This window comes from Delphinapterus leucas, chromosome 1, assembly GCF_059928025.1.
Source record: "Delphinapterus leucas isolate spDelLeu-1000000601 "Yukka" chromosome 1, BTC_Dleu_Yukka2, whole genome shotgun sequence".
Taxonomy (NCBI): Eukaryota; Metazoa; Chordata; class Mammalia; order Artiodactyla; family Monodontidae; genus Delphinapterus; species Delphinapterus leucas.
Genome location: NC_143129.1, coordinates 7,983,458 through 8,003,994, shown reverse-complemented (window position 1 = coordinate 8,003,994; position 20,537 = coordinate 7,983,458). Strand labels below are relative to the sequence as shown.

At 48.3% G+C, this 20,537-nt stretch overlaps 1 protein-coding gene across 4 annotated transcripts in view; it reads right to left on the bottom strand.

The window, feature by feature from the left end:
- Positions 1-1,687: 1,687 nt before the first annotated feature.
- KIF14 (kinesin family member 14) overlaps positions 1,688-20,537 on the bottom strand; it is a 53,131-nt gene continuing 34,281 nt past the window's right edge. For 3 of the 4 annotated variants that reach the window (XM_089906283.1, XM_089906278.1, XM_089906292.1), the window contains 9 exons: positions 20,104-20,204; positions 16,253-16,338; positions 13,222-13,446; positions 12,867-13,048; positions 10,171-10,329; positions 9,442-9,564; positions 5,746-5,820; positions 4,797-4,935; positions 1,688-4,434 (listed from right to left, as the gene is read on the bottom strand). In XM_089906283.1, coding sequence (XP_089762409.1) covers positions 4,052-4,434; positions 4,797-4,935; positions 5,746-5,820; positions 9,442-9,564; positions 10,171-10,329; positions 12,867-13,048; positions 13,222-13,446; positions 16,253-16,338; positions 20,104-20,204 — 1,473 coding nt within the window. In that variant the 3' untranslated portion in view covers positions 1,688-4,051. The remainder of the gene's footprint in view (positions 4,435-4,796; positions 4,936-5,745; positions 5,821-9,441; positions 9,565-10,170; positions 10,330-12,866; positions 13,049-13,221; positions 13,447-16,252; positions 16,339-20,103; positions 20,205-20,537) is intronic. The other variant, XM_089906287.1, reaches the window with a different exon arrangement.

The window sequence follows — 20,537 nt, the reverse complement described above, 5'->3', positions numbered from 1 at the left end:
CACTGCCTTCGTTTAGTAACTGCCCACAGTAAATTCTCAACAAATGTGAGCTCTTGTCATCATCCACCCATCCACGCATCCATCCACCCACCCATCCATCCACCCACCCACCCACCCACCCACTCACCCATCCATCCACCCATCCACGCATCCATCCACCCATCCATCCATCCACCCACCCATTCATCCATCCACCCACCCACCCACTCACCCATCCATCCACCCATCCACGCATCCATCCACCCATCCATCCATCCACCCACCCATTCATCCATCCACCCACCCACCCACCCACCCATCCATCCATCCACCCACCCATCCATCCATCCACCCACCCATCCACTTGTCCATCCATCCGTCCATCCATCCATCCATCCATCCGTCCATCCATCCATCCGTCCATCCATCCATCCATCCATCCATCCACTCGTCCTTCTATTCATCATCCAACCCTCTCTTCCTCCCTCTACCCCTCCATCTACTGAGATTTACAAAGAAGTGTGATATTTGGAGTTTATAAACTTGTATCTGAGGCCTAATTCTAATTATTTCTACCTGTGTGATTTTGGACAAATAGTTCAACTTCTCAAAATTTTTTGTTCATTTTTCTGTAAAATGGGGCTGAGTACTTATGTTTACATGATAAAGCCACTGTAAGAATTAAATGATTCACTAAACTCCCATCAGGCAACATACCTACTGATTGGAGCAATGAGGTTTATATGAAAAAGGGAAAGACACACCACAGTATGAAAATATAAAAGACCCATAAACCCTCTCACGCTTCAGACTCGTATTTTCAACTTCCTATTGGACACCACGCCTTGGATGTGCCCAGAGAACTCAGATCAACAGATCTAAAACTAAGTTCATTACAGCTCCTCTTATGGGTTGAGCTGTGTCCCCCCCCCGAAATTTATATGTTGAAATCCTAACCTCCAGCACCTGAGAATGTGACCCTGTTTGGAGAGGGGGTCCCTACAGAGATAATCAAGTTAAAATGAGAGGATTAAGGGAGGCCCCAATCCAATATGACTGTTGTCCTGATAAAAGGGAGAAATTTGGAGACAGACATGCACAAGCCTGGGGAGGGGAGGGGGGCGCAGGGGGCCTGGACCAGATCCTCCCTTTCAGCCTCAGAAGGAAGCAACCCCGCTGACACCTGAACTTGGACTCTGGCCACCAGACTGGGAGACACTAAGTTCCCGCTGTTTCAGCTGCCGGCTGTGGTACCTGTCACAGCAGCTGTGGTGAACGAGCCCACCTCCCCACGCCCCCTCCTCTGAAGTTTCCTAGCCCGGTCAATGGTACCCGCCCCACCTGGCTGCTCAGGCCGAACGTCTGGACAGCAGGCTTTTCCCTCCGTTCCCTGGTCCTCCCTTCGCCAGGTCACCAAGTCTGGTCCATTTCCCCCCCGCCCCGTGAACGTTTCTAGGACCCTCTCACTGTCTCCATCTGCATCCGTGACCCTGGTCCAGGCGTCCTGGAGATCACCTCCCAGCCGTTCCAACCCACGCTCTACCCCCCACACACAGAGATGCTCATAGAATCCAAATTTGAGATCACTTCCCAGCTTACGACGATTCAAAGGCCTTGCTATGGGGCCAGGCCTCTCCCGATGTCCTTGTGAGGACGCTCCCGGCCTAGCCCCCCCCCCCCCCGCAGCAGCCCAGCCCCACTGGTCAGGCCCCAACCCCGCCGTCCTGCAGGCTTGCACGTGCGGTTCCCCCTGCTGCCGCCCTGTCCCGGGTCCGACCTTGCTCGTCTCGGCCTTCGGGTGGGGAGCCTCCTGCCCGCCGCATCAGGGCACCGGCCACACCGTGTCACCACTGCAGTGACCTGTCGTCCCCCTTCTGAAGGTCCTCTGCCGCTGTCTCCTCAGCATCTCAGGGCCCCGCCCGTCACGTCCCCAGCGTTACAGTTAATATGACTGAGAGACTTCCAGAATCTGAGAGACGGGCAGGACTAGACAAGGTGGAGAGGAGGAGGGATGCTTTCCGAGTCGGCCAAAGCCCGGAGGCGGGACGCACGGGCCCCCTGGGCGGCCGGGAGCGGGTGGCGCATTGGGAGATGTTTATAGGACTGAATGCCACGTGCCGTATCTGGGCATCGCTTGTCCTTGGGGAGAAGGACTCGAGGAGATAAGCTCAGAGGCTGAAGAAGAGTCTCCTGGACGTGGGCGCTGGGCACAACGGAGCAGGGGGCCCGGGGAGTGACGTGGGTCACGAGCGGCCTCCCAGCCGAGCTTCGCCCTCGGGGATGGAGAGGAAGGTGCCGACGGGGGACTGCACGGAGAAAGGGCAGTGGAGCCAGCGTCCGGCCAGGTGACGGAGGCGTGGGGAAGGCAGGCGAGGAGTAAGACTGTCTCTGAAATGGTGACCACCCACACATGGCAGGTGCCCCCCGAGGGCGGCCTTGTGGGCACAATGACAATGGTCTTGTGACTGGTGAAGGGAAAGGACGACAGACACTAACTTTACAAACAGGAGCGAGAACTGAGACCACAAGGCGAGACCTGTTGAAGGCATTTCCTTTACTATAACATGTCTTATTAGCGCACATGATTCTAATAGCAAATATGTTCTCCACCCTTGGTTCAAATATCATGTAACGGTCCAGAGTATAAATATCTGTATATACAAAATTTTACAAAGACAATAAAAAAAAGGTTTCTGACCAATGAATCATGAGTTTAGAAAGCAAAAGTAAAGATTAAATACTGAAAATTACGATAAAACCCACCAAACTAATACTTTAAGGTCTTCAGAGAGGATCCTTGTCTGCACACCTACTCTTCGTAAAACTTCGTATCAAAGTGCCACTTGGTAGAGCACCAGCTATGACAAATACGTACGGAACCTCAGAAGGAATACAAGCTCAAATGCCAAAAATAAAAGAAAAAAGAAAACAAAAGCACATTTCTTACACTGCACCATTTTAAAGCACCTGAAAACACATGGTTCATTAACACCGTAAATAAGTACTGGTTGCGGTGTCAGAACAAGCTCTGCCTAATGAGAAAGTCATCACGCTCGGCCCTGGCGCCAACAGCCGGCTCCCAGCAGCCGCGCGAAGCACGCAGCGTGTCTGCGAGGGACAAGGGCAGAGGGAAAGACCTGGTTAGGTAAAACAATTCTTCTCCAAGAATGCCTGACATCACCCAAGCAAGGTCACTGTGTATCTCTTCAATTCACATACGTTTCTGCCCTCAGAAACGTCAAACTATTTCCTCAATGGAAGACGCCTGAAGTACAACGTCATCTTTATTACCTGACTGTAGATAAAGCTGTGAGACACAGTGAGGACCTTTAATCGTCATCAAATCACATACAAACTCTCATTGCTCGTTTACCAAACAAGGATTATCAAGAAACGACCCAGCCTCTGGTCTCCCAACCTCATCCAACCGTCAAGTCTGCTTCTGGCGGTATTTAATTGGCTGTAAATGATACTCGCACAGCCCCTAATATGACCCCCAACAGACAGCGAAGTAAACTAGTATGCCAGCAAGCCGCACTGTTAATGTAAACTATACTATACTTAGGAAGCTCCTTATAATTTGGAAAGAAACAGGAAACTGTGTCCTGAACACATGACTCAGAACAGCAGCCAGTTAGCCCTTCAAGAAAAGAGCTTTAGATTTACCGGTGCAAGTTAAGCTGCTCTGGTTAGACTTGTTTTAGCAGTTTCACCATAAAACTCATCGTTGCTATTTGCAGGGGAGCGCAGATACAGGCACAAAAGTTTCCACTCGCAGGAAAATAACTCACAATCACCACAAAAACCCTTTACCGACAGGCTAGTGAGCCAACCAGAGACTGCACGTCAGCGTCAAAGATGAACACTTACAATTCAAGGCGATGGAAAACCAGAGGAAGGGCTGCTCACTTGGCTTTGAACTCCTAATTCCATCCTATTGCCACAAAGTTCCAGCATAGTAAATACCTGTTTTAAACTGTCTGCTGGGAAACCTCTGGGTGCACACACAGGCATCTGAAATCAGGATCCACTCCGTTTATATGTCCACACCCAACAGGAGGCCACCCACAGACTAGATGTCTGTGAAGTGGTCACTCTGCTCTCCGGCGGTGGGAGACCCCCAACCAGCGCCCTCCTGAGTGGGCAGCGCGCCCTGCTCTGAGCCCCCCGGGGCCGGGCCCGGGAGCTCATACACCCGCTTGGGTACACCTCGGGTCCTCTGGGGGCCGGGCCTGTCTGGCTCAGGCTGCTCTCGTCCTGCTGCTGTGGGATCCCCATCACAAGCTTCCCAGGGTCCCAACAAACCAGGTCTTTCTTCAAATTCAAAACCCAAGAGGAGTGAGGTAGCTCGAGATTCCAGCTCCCTGTGGCGGGCTCGGTCGCCGTGGAGACCCCTGGCCGAGCTGCAGAGACTCTGGACACAGTCCTGGAGGAGTGCTACGTGGCCGCGGTGCCCTGTGCAAGGAGAAGGGAAAGGCGGTCACCCTTGGCGTTCCCCACCAGGTAGTGAGCGCTGTGATGGACTCGAGACGCCCCTTAAGCCAAAGTGACCCCTCAAGGCAATTTCAAACCACTTATGATTATTCAGTTTATCTGCTAAATAAGCAACCTGCCTCTTAGGATCTAGTAATTGAGGCAGAGGAACTTACAGATGCTAAGTGGGAATTCAATCCCACAAGTTCCTACAGGTAATTAATGTCAGTGAAGGAGCGTTGAGCAGGCCCCAGTGAATGAACCGGACTAGAAACGAGAAGATGTCTGAGATTCCTCAAACTGTCAAATTCTGATTAACCATAAATTCCATTTGCAGTATATACCTCTCAGTGCAGAAATAATCATTTGAATAGTTTGCTCTAAGCAATGTTTTAACTTCAAGAATTCTGGGGCGAAGTTCAGCATCTTCTTCACATCTTGGTATCCAGAGTTTTCTTCTTGTACTTGAGTTCTGAAGCCTTTCTGTGTAAATAAAGTTCATAGTTTAAAAAATACACAATAGGCCACATGGCAGTAAGGCTTATTCAAAATGATTTTAATTGCCAGAATTTTATCTTCAAGAAAGACAATGAGTTTAATTTCCTCACCAGTGTTTCACTTCTACTGATACAAGCAAGACCACAATACAATATTAACAATTACTGTTTTCAAAAGAAATAAAATTTTGAAAATAATTTAAAATCAAAGTCCAATATCCTATTACATGAAAATGAAATAAAACAGCAGTACCTACGATTTATTATCCAACATCATAAAAGATAAATTTATTTAATTTTTAAGAGTTCAACTTTATATCTCCCGTTTATTTTCTTTAAACAAACACTTCCAAGCCACAGAAATTTCTCTCCTTTGTAACACATTGATTATATACTTAGCTTATAATATTTTTCTATTTACCTGTGACATGAGAATAAAATAATTTATCTAATTTGCCTGTATTTTAAAATCTTTGAGCATATTGATTATTAAACACAATTCTTTAGTCCATGCTGACTATTCAAGCAGAAGCTGACAGTTACTAAACCAGTAGCAGGAAGAAACATAAAATACATGACTACTACTCGATTTCTGCACACTATTTTATCCATCGCTAAACCTAGGACGCCAGGACGCCAAGAGGAGGAAGCCTGAGAGCTACTGTCCCTGCTTCTACTAAACGTGCACAGGAGGCACTGGCTAAAGACAGAAACTGAAATAAACACATCCACGCTGGAACCAAATGAAGTACACAAAACAAAATTAAACCTAAAAACAATTTAATGCTTTTCTTACTGTTTTCCACTCAGCAAAGAGGTTTTCAAGGGATTCAATCAATCCTATGGCATTAGCTTTCATCTGCTTGGTAACCTATAGAGAAAGTTAAAATATTTTGTTATACAAATAACTATTTAGAAGTATAAAAACCCTGGAACTCCACGGGATCTGCCAGGGAAAAGAGTTCTCGTCTAGTAGTCACGAGACTGGAGTGTCTAAATCACACAAGTGGAATTTCTTTCTAAAGAAATCACACACAGATTCTACATTAAATGTGGATACCCTCTGATGTTTGCTGTAGTAACAGCATTTGCCTACTTAAATATTTATAGAAAAGAAATTTCCAAAGCCTCCTTTGGAAGGGGGTGAGATAACTAACGTGTCCAGAAAAAGATCACACCCTCAGAACTTTACATGCATTCACCAGTCCCCCTGAGATAAACCGACAGAGACACTGTATTGGTTCCAGGTGTACAGCATGATTCAATACCTGTATGTACTGTAAAATGATCACCGCAAGTCTAGTTAATATCCGTCGCCTCACAGTTACACGATTTTGTTTTTTGAGAACTTTCAGGATCTATTCTCTCAGCAGCGTTCAAACATACCACAGTACTGTCAACCACCACCGTGCACGTCACACCCCCGGGACTCGTTTATCTTACAGCTGCAAGTCTGCACCTCCTGTCCCCCGGCCCACTCTCCCCCCTCCCCGCTCCACCCACCTGTTTCAGTGAGCTTGGGTTTTCTAGATTCTACACACACATGAGCTCACACAGCACGTATCTTTGTCTGAGCCAGTTCACTTTCACGTGCTTTACCACTTGATGCTCAGTTGATTCTCCACCACGGCCCCGTGCTGCAGACGCACCTGTCCTCACTTTACAACATGGAACCAGACCCCGAGGCCTAGGTCAGAACCCTGGTGGGACCCCTCTGGGACCCCTCCCCCTCCCCCCCCATTCTAAGCTGTTGCTTGTGCTGCTTGGTTGTGTCCCGCAGCACTTCTGCCACGCGAGCTGCTGAAGCATGTAACTGGCTTTTCCCACAGAGCCCTTCCCTGGGTCTAACTCAAATTTCCACTCTGTGGTTTAAAAAAAAAAAAAAAGAGCACCCAAATTCTGTTTTTTCCCTCTTGACTCCAGCTTGAAAATACAACTCCAATGCCTTATGTCTGAGCCGATTTTGTATTTCTTCAGATATTTTGTTCTCCTTCTGTGGGTTCTTATGAGTTTAACTTTTAAAAATACGATAAACTAAACCCCCACCGTGAGCACACTGCTGTGGCCTTCTGCAGAGAGGAAAGGAGAGGACGGGGTGGGAGCAGAGGTCCACATGGAAATGCAGATCCCGTCAATTCTGTGACGAGGGGCCTGACCCTTTAGCTGTTTATTTCCTCAAAACAAGACCAGCGTCCCAATCAACAGACGAATGGATACAGAAGATGTGGTACATATACACAATGGAATATTACTCAGCCATAAAAAGGAACGAATTTGGGTCATTTGTTGAGACACGGATGGACCTAAAGACTGTCATACAGAGTGAAGTCAGTCAGAAAGAGAAAAACAAATATCGTATATTAACGCATATATGTGACATCTAGAAAAATGGTATAGATGAACCGGTTTGCAGGGCAGAAATTGAGACACAGATGTGGAGAACAAACGTATGGACACCAAGGGGGGAAAGCCGCAGCGGGGGGTGGTGGTGGTGGTGGGATGAATTGGGTGATTGGGATTGACATGTAGACACTGATGTGTATAAAACCAATGACTAATAAGAACCTGCTGTATACAAAAATAAATAAAATACAATTCAAAAAAAAAACCAGCGTCAACACCTGCACCTGCTTTAGCACCCGCTAAACACACCCACACGCACTATTCCACCCGCACTGTTCATTAACTTACTCTGCACGCTTCTGCACTCCTTGCCAGTGGAAATTCTACTTTGCAAACAGCGATAAGTAAAGTGTTAGTGATGAATGTCACTGCCACTGCTGCAGGGCACAGCCAGGCTCCGGCGTCAGCTGCGCTGGCAGAGCGCCCTGCCTACAGAGCCGCATCAAGGAAGCCAAATCAGCCTCGTGTCCCCTGGACACAATTAGACCCACAGACCTTGAGGCAGTGACAATGTGAGCTCCTTTGGAATGTGTTTATTTTAAAAACAAAACAAGACACAAAGTGAGATAGGAAAGTGCAAGCAGAGTGTCTACGGTTAGGATTTCCTGTACGCTGTTCTTAATCTTGTAGGATGCTCAGAGCAGCTTTAGGAAGTGAGCATGGTCCGTCCTCACCTTGTAAATGGTACAGCCAAGGCTCAGGCGGCTGCTCAAGGCTACACGGGACCTGGGGAAGCAACTCAGCGTTCAGCGTCTCCTAGCTCTGAGCTGCCCTGGGCAGAGATAAAGCCCCATCATCTGACGGAAGGACGGGGAGCCCCTCTGGCTCACACAAGAAGCTTCCCCTCAGCTAAGGGAGCTAGAAATACACCAACGCAAAGGTTTCCCTAAGAGGAAGAAAGAACTCTCACTTATCCCGCCTTCCTGTAAACAACCCCCCAGAGGGGTGGGAACCGACAGCCCTCCACGCACCTGCCTTCCCCAGATCACCAACACGTACGTAAATCTTCACCCACGCGGGTGACCTCAGGAACCCGAGTGTCCCCGGGGAGCTCCTTCAGATGTGGTTCTAACAACAGGTGTTACAACAAGACTCTAGAACAGACCAACCTGAAATCCACCGTCACAAGGTTTGAACTTCTACCTTCCGAATCCCCGACTCACTAATACAAACTCTCAACAGAGAAGACTGGTGCGTGATCAGTGACTTCCACGTGGCAAGCTGACCTTGGGAGTCAAGCAGGTAGAACGTAAGACCCCGACTCAGGGAGACTAGGTGCCCCGGCTCAGTGAAGCCACGGGACCGGCAGTAACCACCGCCCCCCGCAAGGTGGTGAGTGACGGTCGCCTCTACTCCGTGTAAACACCTGGTCCAGTACCTGCTACCAGGAGTCACTTAATAAGTAAACGGCTCACAACCTGTGCCACGGGTGTTATCACACATGACAGGTGAAGAAACAGGGTCAGAGCACTGAGTGACTCGGTAAACAACTGCTGGAAGGTGACGGAGCCGGGTCACACACACAGGTCCTCCAATGGCAAGATCCAGCCGGTCCCCACAGCCCCCCTGTGAGCCAGCACTGGCTTTGTACTGTGACATGAATTAGCTGGAGGAGGTGGGGGCAGGCCTGTCCCAGGAGGCCACCCACATCTCCTTTGGTCCTATATCTTGATACGAGACAACTGATGTGAACTCCCCTTGTTCAAGACAGTGGATCGATAAATGGTAGTTTCCATTCTCAAGTGGAAGAGCAGAGTCCTTGTTGAACAAAGAGGAGGAAGAAAAAGAGAAGCGGAAAGTGGCCACTAGGGGTCGCTGACACACTCCATCCGCTCAGTTTATCCCCAGGCAGCCCCGGCAGGACCGGCAAAGCACGAACCACAAAAGGGGCTGCGGTGACTCAGGTGTAACCTGGGAAATGGCACCATGAGTGATGACGTCAACAGCCTTTTCAGTAAAAAACAATCCAACACAAGCTAAAATACATAGATTTATAAAAACCTCAGTCACTGACTGAGTTAAACTATGTTTAAAAACCAACTTTACATACCGGCTGGTACTATACAGGACATCCCCTTGTTCGTCTTACCTCATCTCGGGGACTCTGCCTTCGGAGTGCACGCTCGAGTTCTTTTGCTTTTTCTAGTCCAGAATCTAGGAGACTCTCCATTCCCAAGCCTACACCATCACAAATAGCACCCATGAAATCATCCTAGGAAAAGTTTTTAAGCGTTAACTGGCAAATTCAAGTTCTATATTCTTTTTAAATTACCAAATAATTAAGTTATATTTTCTGCTTATTTTAGGACTGTAATACATTCCAAGTTGATTAATTCAACAAAAGCTAGAATAAGAACTAACGGTGCATAAGGAAAAAAAATTAGCCAGTCTGTAATTTTGTATCCCACATATTATATGTTAAAGAATGTTCATCCTCTTAGACAGGACACCGCGTTGCTAGAACGTTTTAATAAAATATTATGTTTTCAGTAGCATGAATAATTAAAGCAAGCAAATACACATCTTCTAGAATGACATGCAAACATAATTACATTCTTCACATGTTGGCCAGCTGAGCACCCACCCTCCAGAGCAGATGGCAGACCTTCAAGCCAAAGATCTGGAAGGCACGGCGAGGATCCCAAACCATCAGGTACATTTAACCACTCAGACTGGAACAGCTTTCAATCTCCTGCTAAACTAGTAAAGTATGTGCCGCTTTGAAAAACCAACACTTATCGTGCTCAGTGACACCACTATCAGAAACCTCTCCTGTTCCCCGAGGTGAAGGCTCCCACCACGAACGCTGCCGAGTTACCTGGAGGCCAGCAGCCCCGCAGTCGCTGCTCTCCAGGGAGCGCAGCTGGTCCCCGCTGAGAGCTGCTAACTGCCCCGCGTACTTGATGGCTTGGCGTACAATCTGGATCACCTGCTTTTGAGCCTCTTTCACCATTGATGAAATATCTGAAGAGCATCCCTGTGAGATAAAAATGGACCAGGGTATCGGATACGTGAGATTACCAGGGGAGGTAAGAACAAGACCAGTGTGAAGAAAATGGATTCTGCATTCATCGATACGGTGACCGTGCTTCATCAAAGTCTGATCGGAACCAGACAATGTGCGATCCCATAGCTTCTGACGGTGATGACACGACTAGGATACAGGCTGCCCTCAGAGAGCTTCTGCACTAACAGGAGACGGAAGGGGAGCAGGCAGCAGCCAGAAGTGAGACGGCAGCCGAGCGCTCCCTGTGCTGGGGCCGTCTGACGGATGGGTAACCAGGACGCTTCCTACTATGGGGGGTGGGGAGGGGAAGGGAAAAGGGAGGGAAGACCTGAAACCCTGCAGATGAAAGGCTCCCCCACGTCCCCCAGAGGAGCGGGGAGGGCGGCTCAGGCACCCCTCCCGGGTCTGCCTCCTGGAAAATGCTGCCTGTATCACTGCAAGGTAAGGATGCTCAGGCTACACTTAAGCAGAGCCTAGTTCCTAAATCCAGTTTTGCCGGCTGAACTTCAGCGTCTCCTGAGCTCAGCTGACCTCCCTCCAGGTCACCCGTCCTCTCTGCCCTGATTCCTTATGGAAAGCATTTCTCACAGGGCAACAGGCCACAGCCCAAAGTGCTTTTCCTCGAGACGGAAGAGACGGGAGAACGCTCCACCCCAGGTCCCCTGCGGTCCTTTCTTGTAACACCAGCCAACTAACTGGCCGTCACAGCAGCCTCGCCAGGTTGGCACTGCCGCTTCACTTTCTAGGTGGGCAACAGGAGACTCACAAAGTCTGTGCAAGGACACACGCACACCTAATCCAGCCCCGGTTCACACACCGGACTTCCAAACGCCCGCGGCGGGTTGGGTTGGGTTTTCCCTATCCTGCACCGCCTCCAGGATCTGAGGCTGACCGAGTCACCCAGCCCTCCCGCGACCACGCGGTTGGAGCCCAGGCGGCCGGGGGTGACCCTGCGGCCCGCGCTCTCAGGGCCTGCGCTGTCCGAGCCCTCCTGCCTCTGTCCCCCGTCCTCACCGGTCTGCGGCCCATCCTCCTTGTGACGGTCACTCTGTTTCCTCGTGACCTATATCCAAAGTGACCCTTCATCCAATGTCAGTTTATAATTAATTCAATAACAAGGACCCAACTGAGCATTGATCACACAACGAGCCCTCGTGAGAAAGGACACCACATTCCGTCCACCTGCCGGGAGCTCACTGCCCACACCGACACAGTGCATTAAACGGCACAACGGGTAACGTACAGGGTTATTATCAGAGGAGCTAATAGGAGGGATGTGTGGCCAGGTCTCAGGGAGCCCCACAAAGACCTCCTAGGGGAGAATAATGGACAATGGAAACCACACATCTAGTTTCAACACTGGACCCGTAAGTTCAGTCAGAAAGACAGCCTCCCAGGAGGCATCTGACGCCAACTGAGCATCCACTAGAGCAGAAGGACCGGGAAGTCTTGGGAGGCTCTACAGGGTCTGTCCAAGCATCTAGAACATTCGCTACAAAGCCTGTCCCTCTGGGTTTCTGCCTTGGCCCCTCGTACTACGTGCGGAGCCTCTCAGAGGAGGTGCGGGCATCAGCAGACACGGGGTCTCTCCAGCACCAGCCCCCATGTCCCTCTCCTCCAGTCCGCCCTGGTCACACGGCTGCCAGAATAAAAATGCACTTCCCAGGGACACCTGCAGCTACGTGTGGTCATGTGAGGGGGTTCTGGTCAAAGATACATAAATAGGAATGTCATGTGGCGATTTCCAGAAACCTCCTTAGAAGGCCCCTTCTTCCATCCCGTGCACTGACCTTCCCTGGAGCCCTGGACGCGGTAGACACAGAGCCTGGGGCCATGCTCGGGGCCCAGCCGAGAGCTGCACGGAAGGAACCAGGGTCCCGAGGCAGCCACCAAGCCCGCCTCCAGATTTTATGAGAGGAAGGAAGCTTTCACCTCACCTCTTCCTACAGCCAAGCCTCATCTTATCTGACTTAAGGTAAACAGGGAAACAAGATTACTTTCCTTGCCCCTGTGCCAGCAGGCTTGTGACTAACTCACCCCGCGCTGAAGCCCCGCCCGTAACCAGAGCGAGACCCCGACCCCCTTCCCGGCAGCCCCTGCGGAAGGCAGTAGGGCCCGGGGTGGGGGTGGGGGGGCGGAGGTAGGAGCACACGCTGGGTCCACTGCGACCTGGGCCCAAGTCTACGACCTACTAGTTGTGAACAGTTGACACACCCTCCCGGCCTCCACTTCCTCACTGATAAAGGGTGACAACACCAGTGCCCACGTCCGGGGCTGCGGTGAGGACTGAAGGAGTTAACATTTGTAGTGCCCAGGGCGCAGAAAGCCCTGGGAAGTCTCGGTGCCATCAATCAATCATCCAACATCCACAGTCTTGGGATTTCAACACAGAAAGCGCTTCTGAAAATCCTAAGGGTCGAATTTTGGGCAAGATGCGAACAGGAGAGCGTCGATAAACACTCGCTGAACAGATGAGCTCTCCTAGCGATAAGCCGAGATCACTTTACCTGCAGAAACAGCTGTAAGCAGCCTCCCAGCTTCCTCACTTCCCGTCTCAGCTCGGCCGGCGAAGCCCCCGTGCCGGGCCTGGCGGGGACGCCGCTCAGCCAGTGTCTCGTCAGCACCACGAGCCGCTCGAAGGCGCTCGCCACCTGCACAGCAAGCGACTGGTTTGCTCGATCGGAGAACACTTCGGAAGAAGAAGAAAAGTGATGAGAAGAAGTGACCCCCAAGTACGAGAGCTCACGTCTGATCTGCATGAAGACACTGTAACGCCGGGCACCGCATGACAGAGGTGACAGAGCCACGCACAACGGAGCAGGGAACCGCGGTGCTCGTGAGCGGGCGGCAGGGGCTGCTCACCGTTACTCTGACTGTCTTCGTCCTGTTCTTCATGAGCTCTGGACACGGCGAGTATCCCGTCGTGGATTTTAAGGAAATTACTAATCAAGTTGTCCGCGACAGTGTTTTCTTCATCATCACTCTGTCCAAGAAGCTCTAACGATGAGCCAATCAATTCCTTGCAAACTCCGGGAAGAAAGGATTCTGCTGAATCTGGGTACACGGGGCTTGATTTCCCCGCTAAGCCTGTGTCGACAGAAAACAGCCACCTCAAGCCTCGCTTCCAGGGACGATACTTGCAAACAAACCCATCAGTGCAAGCGGCCACAGAACACTGGCCACACGTTCCAAGTAGGCTATTCCTACTTCAGGACACGTTACTTCCATACACCAAGCGGAAAACACAATTCCACAGAAGAATCAATCAACCTCTCAACAGCATCCATCCATAGCTTAGCAGCTACAGACACAGATGACAGGGAATCCAAACATCCCACGTAACCACTGGCTTAACCTCCTTCTTTATTTACTTTTTGGTAACACCTAAGGAACTGTGAAAACAATGGCAGTTGCATAAAATAATATAAACACATTAAATATAAGTAAAATAAGCTTAATTAATTTATAAGCTGGAAAAGCAGGCAGTAATAGAGCAAACGACATTAGAAGGAAGACCTCTCGGCAGCTCTTCCTGTAACAGCCCCTGCTCTAGGTATCCGACAACCAAAAGAGGTGAAAGCCAAACAGCTGTCTACAGTTAATCTATCACATCTTGGGGAGACAGACTCTCAGCATAATTTTCGAAGCACCGTCCAAACCAGAGGTAAACGGAAAAACTTGTAAGAGCTCATTTGGCGCCTCTGGAAATAACTTTATCCCGGAATGCTAACACGTGAGTAGGGTTCTCATTTAATATGCACGATTAGTTTTCTGCTCTACTCCATAAGCCATTAGAAACAGCAAACTAAAAAGCAGAGTGAAATAAAGGCACCAGGTCGGGACTATTAAGAGTCAAGAGCCGAGATAGGAGATGGATTTGGGAGGAGAAAACAGCTGCCAGCCCAAAGCTCTGTCACTACAGGGTGACGATGACAGCGACGCTCCTCCCGTCACCACGGACAGTTAACCATGTAACGCCTGCTTAGTGAGATACCGGTGTGAATGCATCCCCAAGTCCAGCATCAGCGTGTCAGAAAGACTTGTAAAAATCTGGTTTCGAAATATGGCCCCTAAGGTGTGAGAGGTTCAGACACTGGCTCGACTTTCCGAAGCTGGCAGGCCTGTCCTCCCACACCTCGCAGCCCCCCAGGCAGGTTCGCACTAAATGCACACGTGGGTTTCCAGCTCCCTCTCTGAAAACTGCAAACAAGCAAAGACCTCTTATATGTCTGACTTCCCCTTGTATCTTAACCTTTAAAAAGGGACCTTAAAAAATGACCCTTGAACACCTGAAACTAACACAATGATGTAAATCAACTATACTTCAATGAAAAAAACACAAAAAAACAAAAACGACCCTCAAAACAGGTTTAGTTATCTGGAAAAGGTACCTTTGTAAAACATCTTACTCTCAAATAATACTGAATAAATAAGTTGCTACCACAGATATAGAAACTTTTATTTTGCTGGTAAACATAAAGTCTATATTAAACAAGTAGTAGGATAATAATTATCTTCCTAAAAGATAATTTTATGATTAAAAAAGAAACAGAAACCCCAGTGTCTTTATTTATTTATTTTTTTTGCGGTACGCGGGCCTCTCACTGTTGTGGCCTCTCCCGTTGCGGAGCACAGGCTCCGGACGCGCAGGCTCAGCGGCCATGGCTCACGGGACCAGCCGCTCCGCAGGACGTGGGATCTTCCCCGACCGGGGCACGAACCCGTGTCCCCTGCATCTGCAGGCGGACTCTCAACCACTGCGCCACCAGGGAAGCCCCCCAGTGTCTTTATTTTAAAGGCAAAGATGAGACACAGTTTCCTTCATGGCTACTCATATTCCACTGACACCTTTATCGAAATAGACTGCTACATTACGGAGTCATTTTAAAACTCCATTTACTCAGGCACAAGTGACATTCTGTAAAGTGTAAGCTGTGCACATCTTAAGTGTGCAGCTTGTCTTTACACACGTGTACCCCGCGCAACCCCCGCTCAGATCGGCACGTGCAACACGCCCATCACCGCTTTCCAGCAGGCTCCCTCGTGACCCACCATTCTACCTGAAGTACTCGGCTTCTGTCACGATAGATTAGTGTTGCCTATTTTTGAACTTCCTATAAATAGAATCTTATGGAATGTACTTGTTATCATCTAGTTTCTTTCACTCAACCTCGTGTTTTGGGATTCATCTGGGTTGTACGAATCAGTGGTTCTTTTCTATTGCTGTGCAGTAGTCTGCTGTTACCAGGCAGTAATTTTAATTATTACAGGTACTTACACATATGAATTACAGTGTATCCCCTCTTATGAAAATTAACATAGTCAATATTGGCATGAAATAATTATTCAGTGGAATAATTCCTATAACTTTTCCTTTTAAACTTTTAAAAATTAAAGCAGCTTTAGACAAATCATGCATATTATATAAACTTCAGAAGAAAACGAAGGATATGCTGTGAAAAGGACGTCTTCCTTCCTGTCCCGTCCCATCCCCCAAGTGCCCTGGACAAACCAGCGCTTTCAGGGAGAGCATATTCATTTATAAGCATGTTCGTATACATCTTTTTTCTCCTCCTCACACATACGATATCCTGTAATACATAATCTTCTACACTTTGCCTTTTTTTCACTTAGAAGAACACAACATCCTCATACATTTTTGAACAAACACACGTCTGCCACATTTGAACTAGTCACTCAACTAAAGGCTTGGAATACATCACAGAGCACAGAGTTTCAGAAGTGGGAGGGGTCTCCGGTCTACCCTGTTTACAGAGGAGATGGAAGCTTCCAGGAGATGAAATGATTTGCACAAGAACCGGAAACAGGACAGTGGCAGAGACAAGACTTGGAGCTATTCCCAGTAAACAACAAAGTCTGAAGAGAAAAGTACCTGATGAATGTGAAGAGTGCAAATCCTGGGCCGCGATGCCATGCAGGCAGCTGGAAATCCTCCTGTTCTTCATCAGAGTCCTGCTCCTGGAAAAACAGAAACCGTAAGGCTGGCAGTGACACTCCACGTGGGAAAATGCGAAGGACACAGTTTTAAATTCTCCAAAGAGAATGGACATCGATGAGAACGTTTTCCATGGAAATATTTTCATCAAGGGTTAAATTAATTTGGTTTATCGAACAGGAATTTACTATTTTCAGGTGCTAGTCTAACCCTATAGTTAATGAACTGAATAGAACAAATGTACAGCTGACCCGTGAAAGAGGCGGGGATTAGGGGCGCACAGTCAGCCCTCGGCACACGAGGTTCCTCCACATCCGCAGGCTCAGCCAACCCCAACCCTGTCGTGTTTACTACTGAAAACCCGTGCTGTTCGAGGGTCAGCTGTCCTACTATTCACAGGCTCCGGATACTGTGGTTAAGACACAGCAAACAGGGCTTCTGGGCTCACGGAACTCAGGGTCCACAGAAGTCATGAGGGCACGGAGGGCTGCAGAGGCGCTCGGAGGGAAGGACTCGGCCCCAGAGCCGGGAGGGCCCCCGGAGCGAGCCTGGGGCCGACCTCGGATGCCAGCTAAGGGAGCGTGGATTGATCCTGAGCAAGTTATCCTGGGAAGGGTTTTAACCAGGGAAATGATCCAGGTCAATAAATTCAAGTAAATATTTGCTGCACAGGGCGAAGAGCACAGCACCGGGAAGCGTAGCAGCGGCACAAGGCAGGAGGCGACCCCAAAATTCGACCTTCAGGGCTCTTCCTGCTGCCTCTCCCCTCAGCCGAGGGTAAAACACTCACGTCTCCCCCTGGGGTGTGACAGAAGGAGCGCCTGCTTCCGTATCACCACCCATGCACCAACTTTCCAAAGCCCAGCTCCAGCCCCTAGACATCAGGCTGTGGCCCCAGACCTCAGTCCAGCGGGACCTTTGAAGTCTTCTCCTTAACAGGACCCTCTCTACTGGTGGCCACTCACAGAAAAACGCTATTTGTTGAAAAGATGGTTAAACAAAAGCATTCTATCTGTAGTCGCCTAAATGTTTCAAATATAAAATCTCCCCATGAATTCCTACGAGAGAAACACAGAATTATGACTGACAACAGGGAGAGAAAATATCAATTCTCACAGGTTACAGTTTTTTTACTTAGTAGCGAAAGAAAAGCGTACATTATCCCATTAAGTCTGAACTAGGAAAACTTATTCTTTCAACACGACTGTAGTTAAACAATGTTTAAACTCAAATTAAAAAATGCTTGTCACATTCCTTTCAAAGAATCTTTACTTAACATCGGGGGAAATTTTACTTTTAACTGTCAACAGCACATATCAAAATTTATATGCCACCAAACCGGTCTATTTCACCGCAGAACAAGCATGGCACATCACTGCCTAGAAGCTCCATAATTAAGAGTCCATTACCTTCAGGCATTCTCAAGAGTCTGCAATTCTGTCCTAAACATTCTTACAAGGCTGAAACTTCATACACAAGGCTCCTGACCAAGAGCAATCCATGTTTTAAAAAAAATGATAGTTTTAAATTATAGAAGTTTTCAAAAACATCTCTGCCAAATGAAAACACCTGATTTCGAAATCTTAGAAAATGTTGCTTTGATTTTTCAGTGACAATTTAAGTTTCTGTTGATTCCCTAATTATTCCCTTATTATTAAGTCAGCGGGACTTAAGATGTAAATTACTAACCTTCAATAGGATAAAATTTTAATGTTAATTCTTAATGTTCGTATTTGATCCACACGTCTAAGTACACAAAACTTATACCCGTTTATAATAAAACAATAAGAAATCAGTAATTTTTAAATCTAAAGGAATTTATAAACCACACTCTCAAGAATCTGTAGGTCTGGTTTGAATTCTGGGAGGCTTATGCCGCCCACTCTGGGCTGGTGTAAGTGTCCCAGGCCCCATCGGCCCAATTCCACTCCAGGACGACTTAGCTCATTTCAGTGCCAGAGCCCACCTCGGTTTTGAAGTCCTCGGGACAAATCACCTGAAGATATCACTTGCCTTTTCACTGGAATTGGATCAGAAATCATATCCTCTCTGTATCATGTTATTCAATACGTATTAGGTGCCTGAGAGCAAGAACTGCCATTTACAGCACAGCCACGGACAAGGCTGGATCTCAAACCCTCCCAGCAACGCCGCACCATCCGCGTCATCGGTCCCGTGTCAGAGACCACGGTGGTCACCGGAGAAGCAGCTGCTCCTCACGGATGACCCTGCCCTGTCTCCAGCTCACAGATGAGAAAACGGAAGCCTCGTGACGTCCTGCCCTGGGCCCCCGGCCACGTGGGGCCAGGACGAGGACTCAGGACTCGGTGGGACCTGTGACTCTGCACAGCACGGGCCTGCAGCAGATGCACTCAAGGAGCCCAGAGTCTGTTTAAAGCACACGCTCTGTGTTTCCTTCAGCCTGAGATTCGAGCTGCCACGTACCTAACATATAACATGAACGCGACGTCCCGGCTATTTCTTACTCTAGCTTAGCGGCTAGAATGCAGGAAATAAAGCAAAAGTCACAGGTAATTAAGCAGTTCCACCTCTTTGAGGAGAGTTTATGCAAATGAGTTTAAAATAAGCATGGTCAAAACCAAGAGAGGCCTAAAAAGGTTTAGAACCCCAAACGGACTCTGAGCTGCGCTGAAGGCGATGAAGTTGAAACTACATTTAACCCGAAACTCGCTGTTCTTCCCTCTGCAACAGAGAGGCTGGTGACTCTGGACAAGATCCTTATCTCTTTAAATCCTTAGTTACTTCGCCTGTAAAATGGGGGTAAGGACAGCAGCAGTTCTGCGGTGAATGAGACTCTGCTCAGCATGCATTCAGTACATGTTCTATCTATGGTGATGCTTCTGCTGGATGAAACGCCACTGACCTTTACATCCTGAAAATTCCCGAATCCCTTCTACAAAGCCTTAGACCTCAGTGTACACCTGGATGACCCCCAGGAACCTCAAACTCACCGCGTCCAAAAAAGCCTCCCTACCGTCCACCTCAGGGAACCCCACCCTCCCCTAGTCGCTCGGCCAGGACCCGCCTGCAGCCCCGCATCACTGTCACCCCACACCAGCCACCGAGGCCTGTGATCCTGCCTCACAGATGCCCGTAGACCTACCCTCCTCTGCAGCCCCTGCCCAGCCTCGGGTCAGGTCTTCATCAACTTGCCCCGCCCCAACATTCCTCCACGCCAGGTCTTGGAGGGCAGGGAATATTCTGTACTTATCCCCGTATCCTCAGGACATGGCAGCCAGCAGTCCTGTTCAAAGATCAAACCAAGGGGCTAACCGAGTCCCAGGACGAAGGCCGTCCTACTACAGCGTTCGCCTCTCTGTAACCCAAGCACGGGGGCGTGTGCAGGGGCAGCGTCCTCTGGCGCTGAGTCTTGGATGTTGTAGTTAATAAGCAACATTTGTCACGTACAGAAGTCCTCGTCACCGCGATTTAGCGTTCTGAGGTGCTCATACTAACTTAACGGCATTTCAAACTCGGTAACTTATAATAAAATATCATAGAATATGCCAGGTTTTTGAGAAAGGGTAAAGTAATAAACACTGTTCATCTTTATAGGAAATTAGGTTTATGCCAGTCTAAGTTGCTCTTAAAACTTATATGGTAAAATACTGAGGCTGTTTCTTCGTATTCTAACTGAATATAAACGATCTAATGCCCTAAGTGCTGTAATTTGATCAGTGACCTACTGGGTTCCTTCCCAGATATCCACCATGACAACAGATAGTTCTTTTGAGAAGGAGGAAAGCCAGTAACACAAATGTCCTCACCTCCTTCTGGAAAATGAAGACACTGGAACATCTGTGATGTCGGGTTCCCATTCATCTTCAGGGTCGCAAAACACATCTTCACCCTTGTTACTACAATGGCTCTAAGAAAATTAAATATATAGTTTCTAGTAATTATGGGTTAAAAATGTTTAGCAACTAAGGGAAAAATGTTTACTTTGTCACATTTATAAAATTTGCAAAATTATAGATTATCTAGATAATGTTAAGGGTAAAAAAATCGCATTTCTGATAACATTTTTAAAAATCACATGACACTAGGAATTATATTAAAAGAGATCTACTAATAAAAGCAACAGAAATCATTAAATAATTCAGAAATAATAAACGTGATTTAGAAAACATAGAGAAAACAAAAACGATAGCGTCCTCAGGAGAAAAAGAAAAGAATAATCTGACAACATCAAGGGGACCTG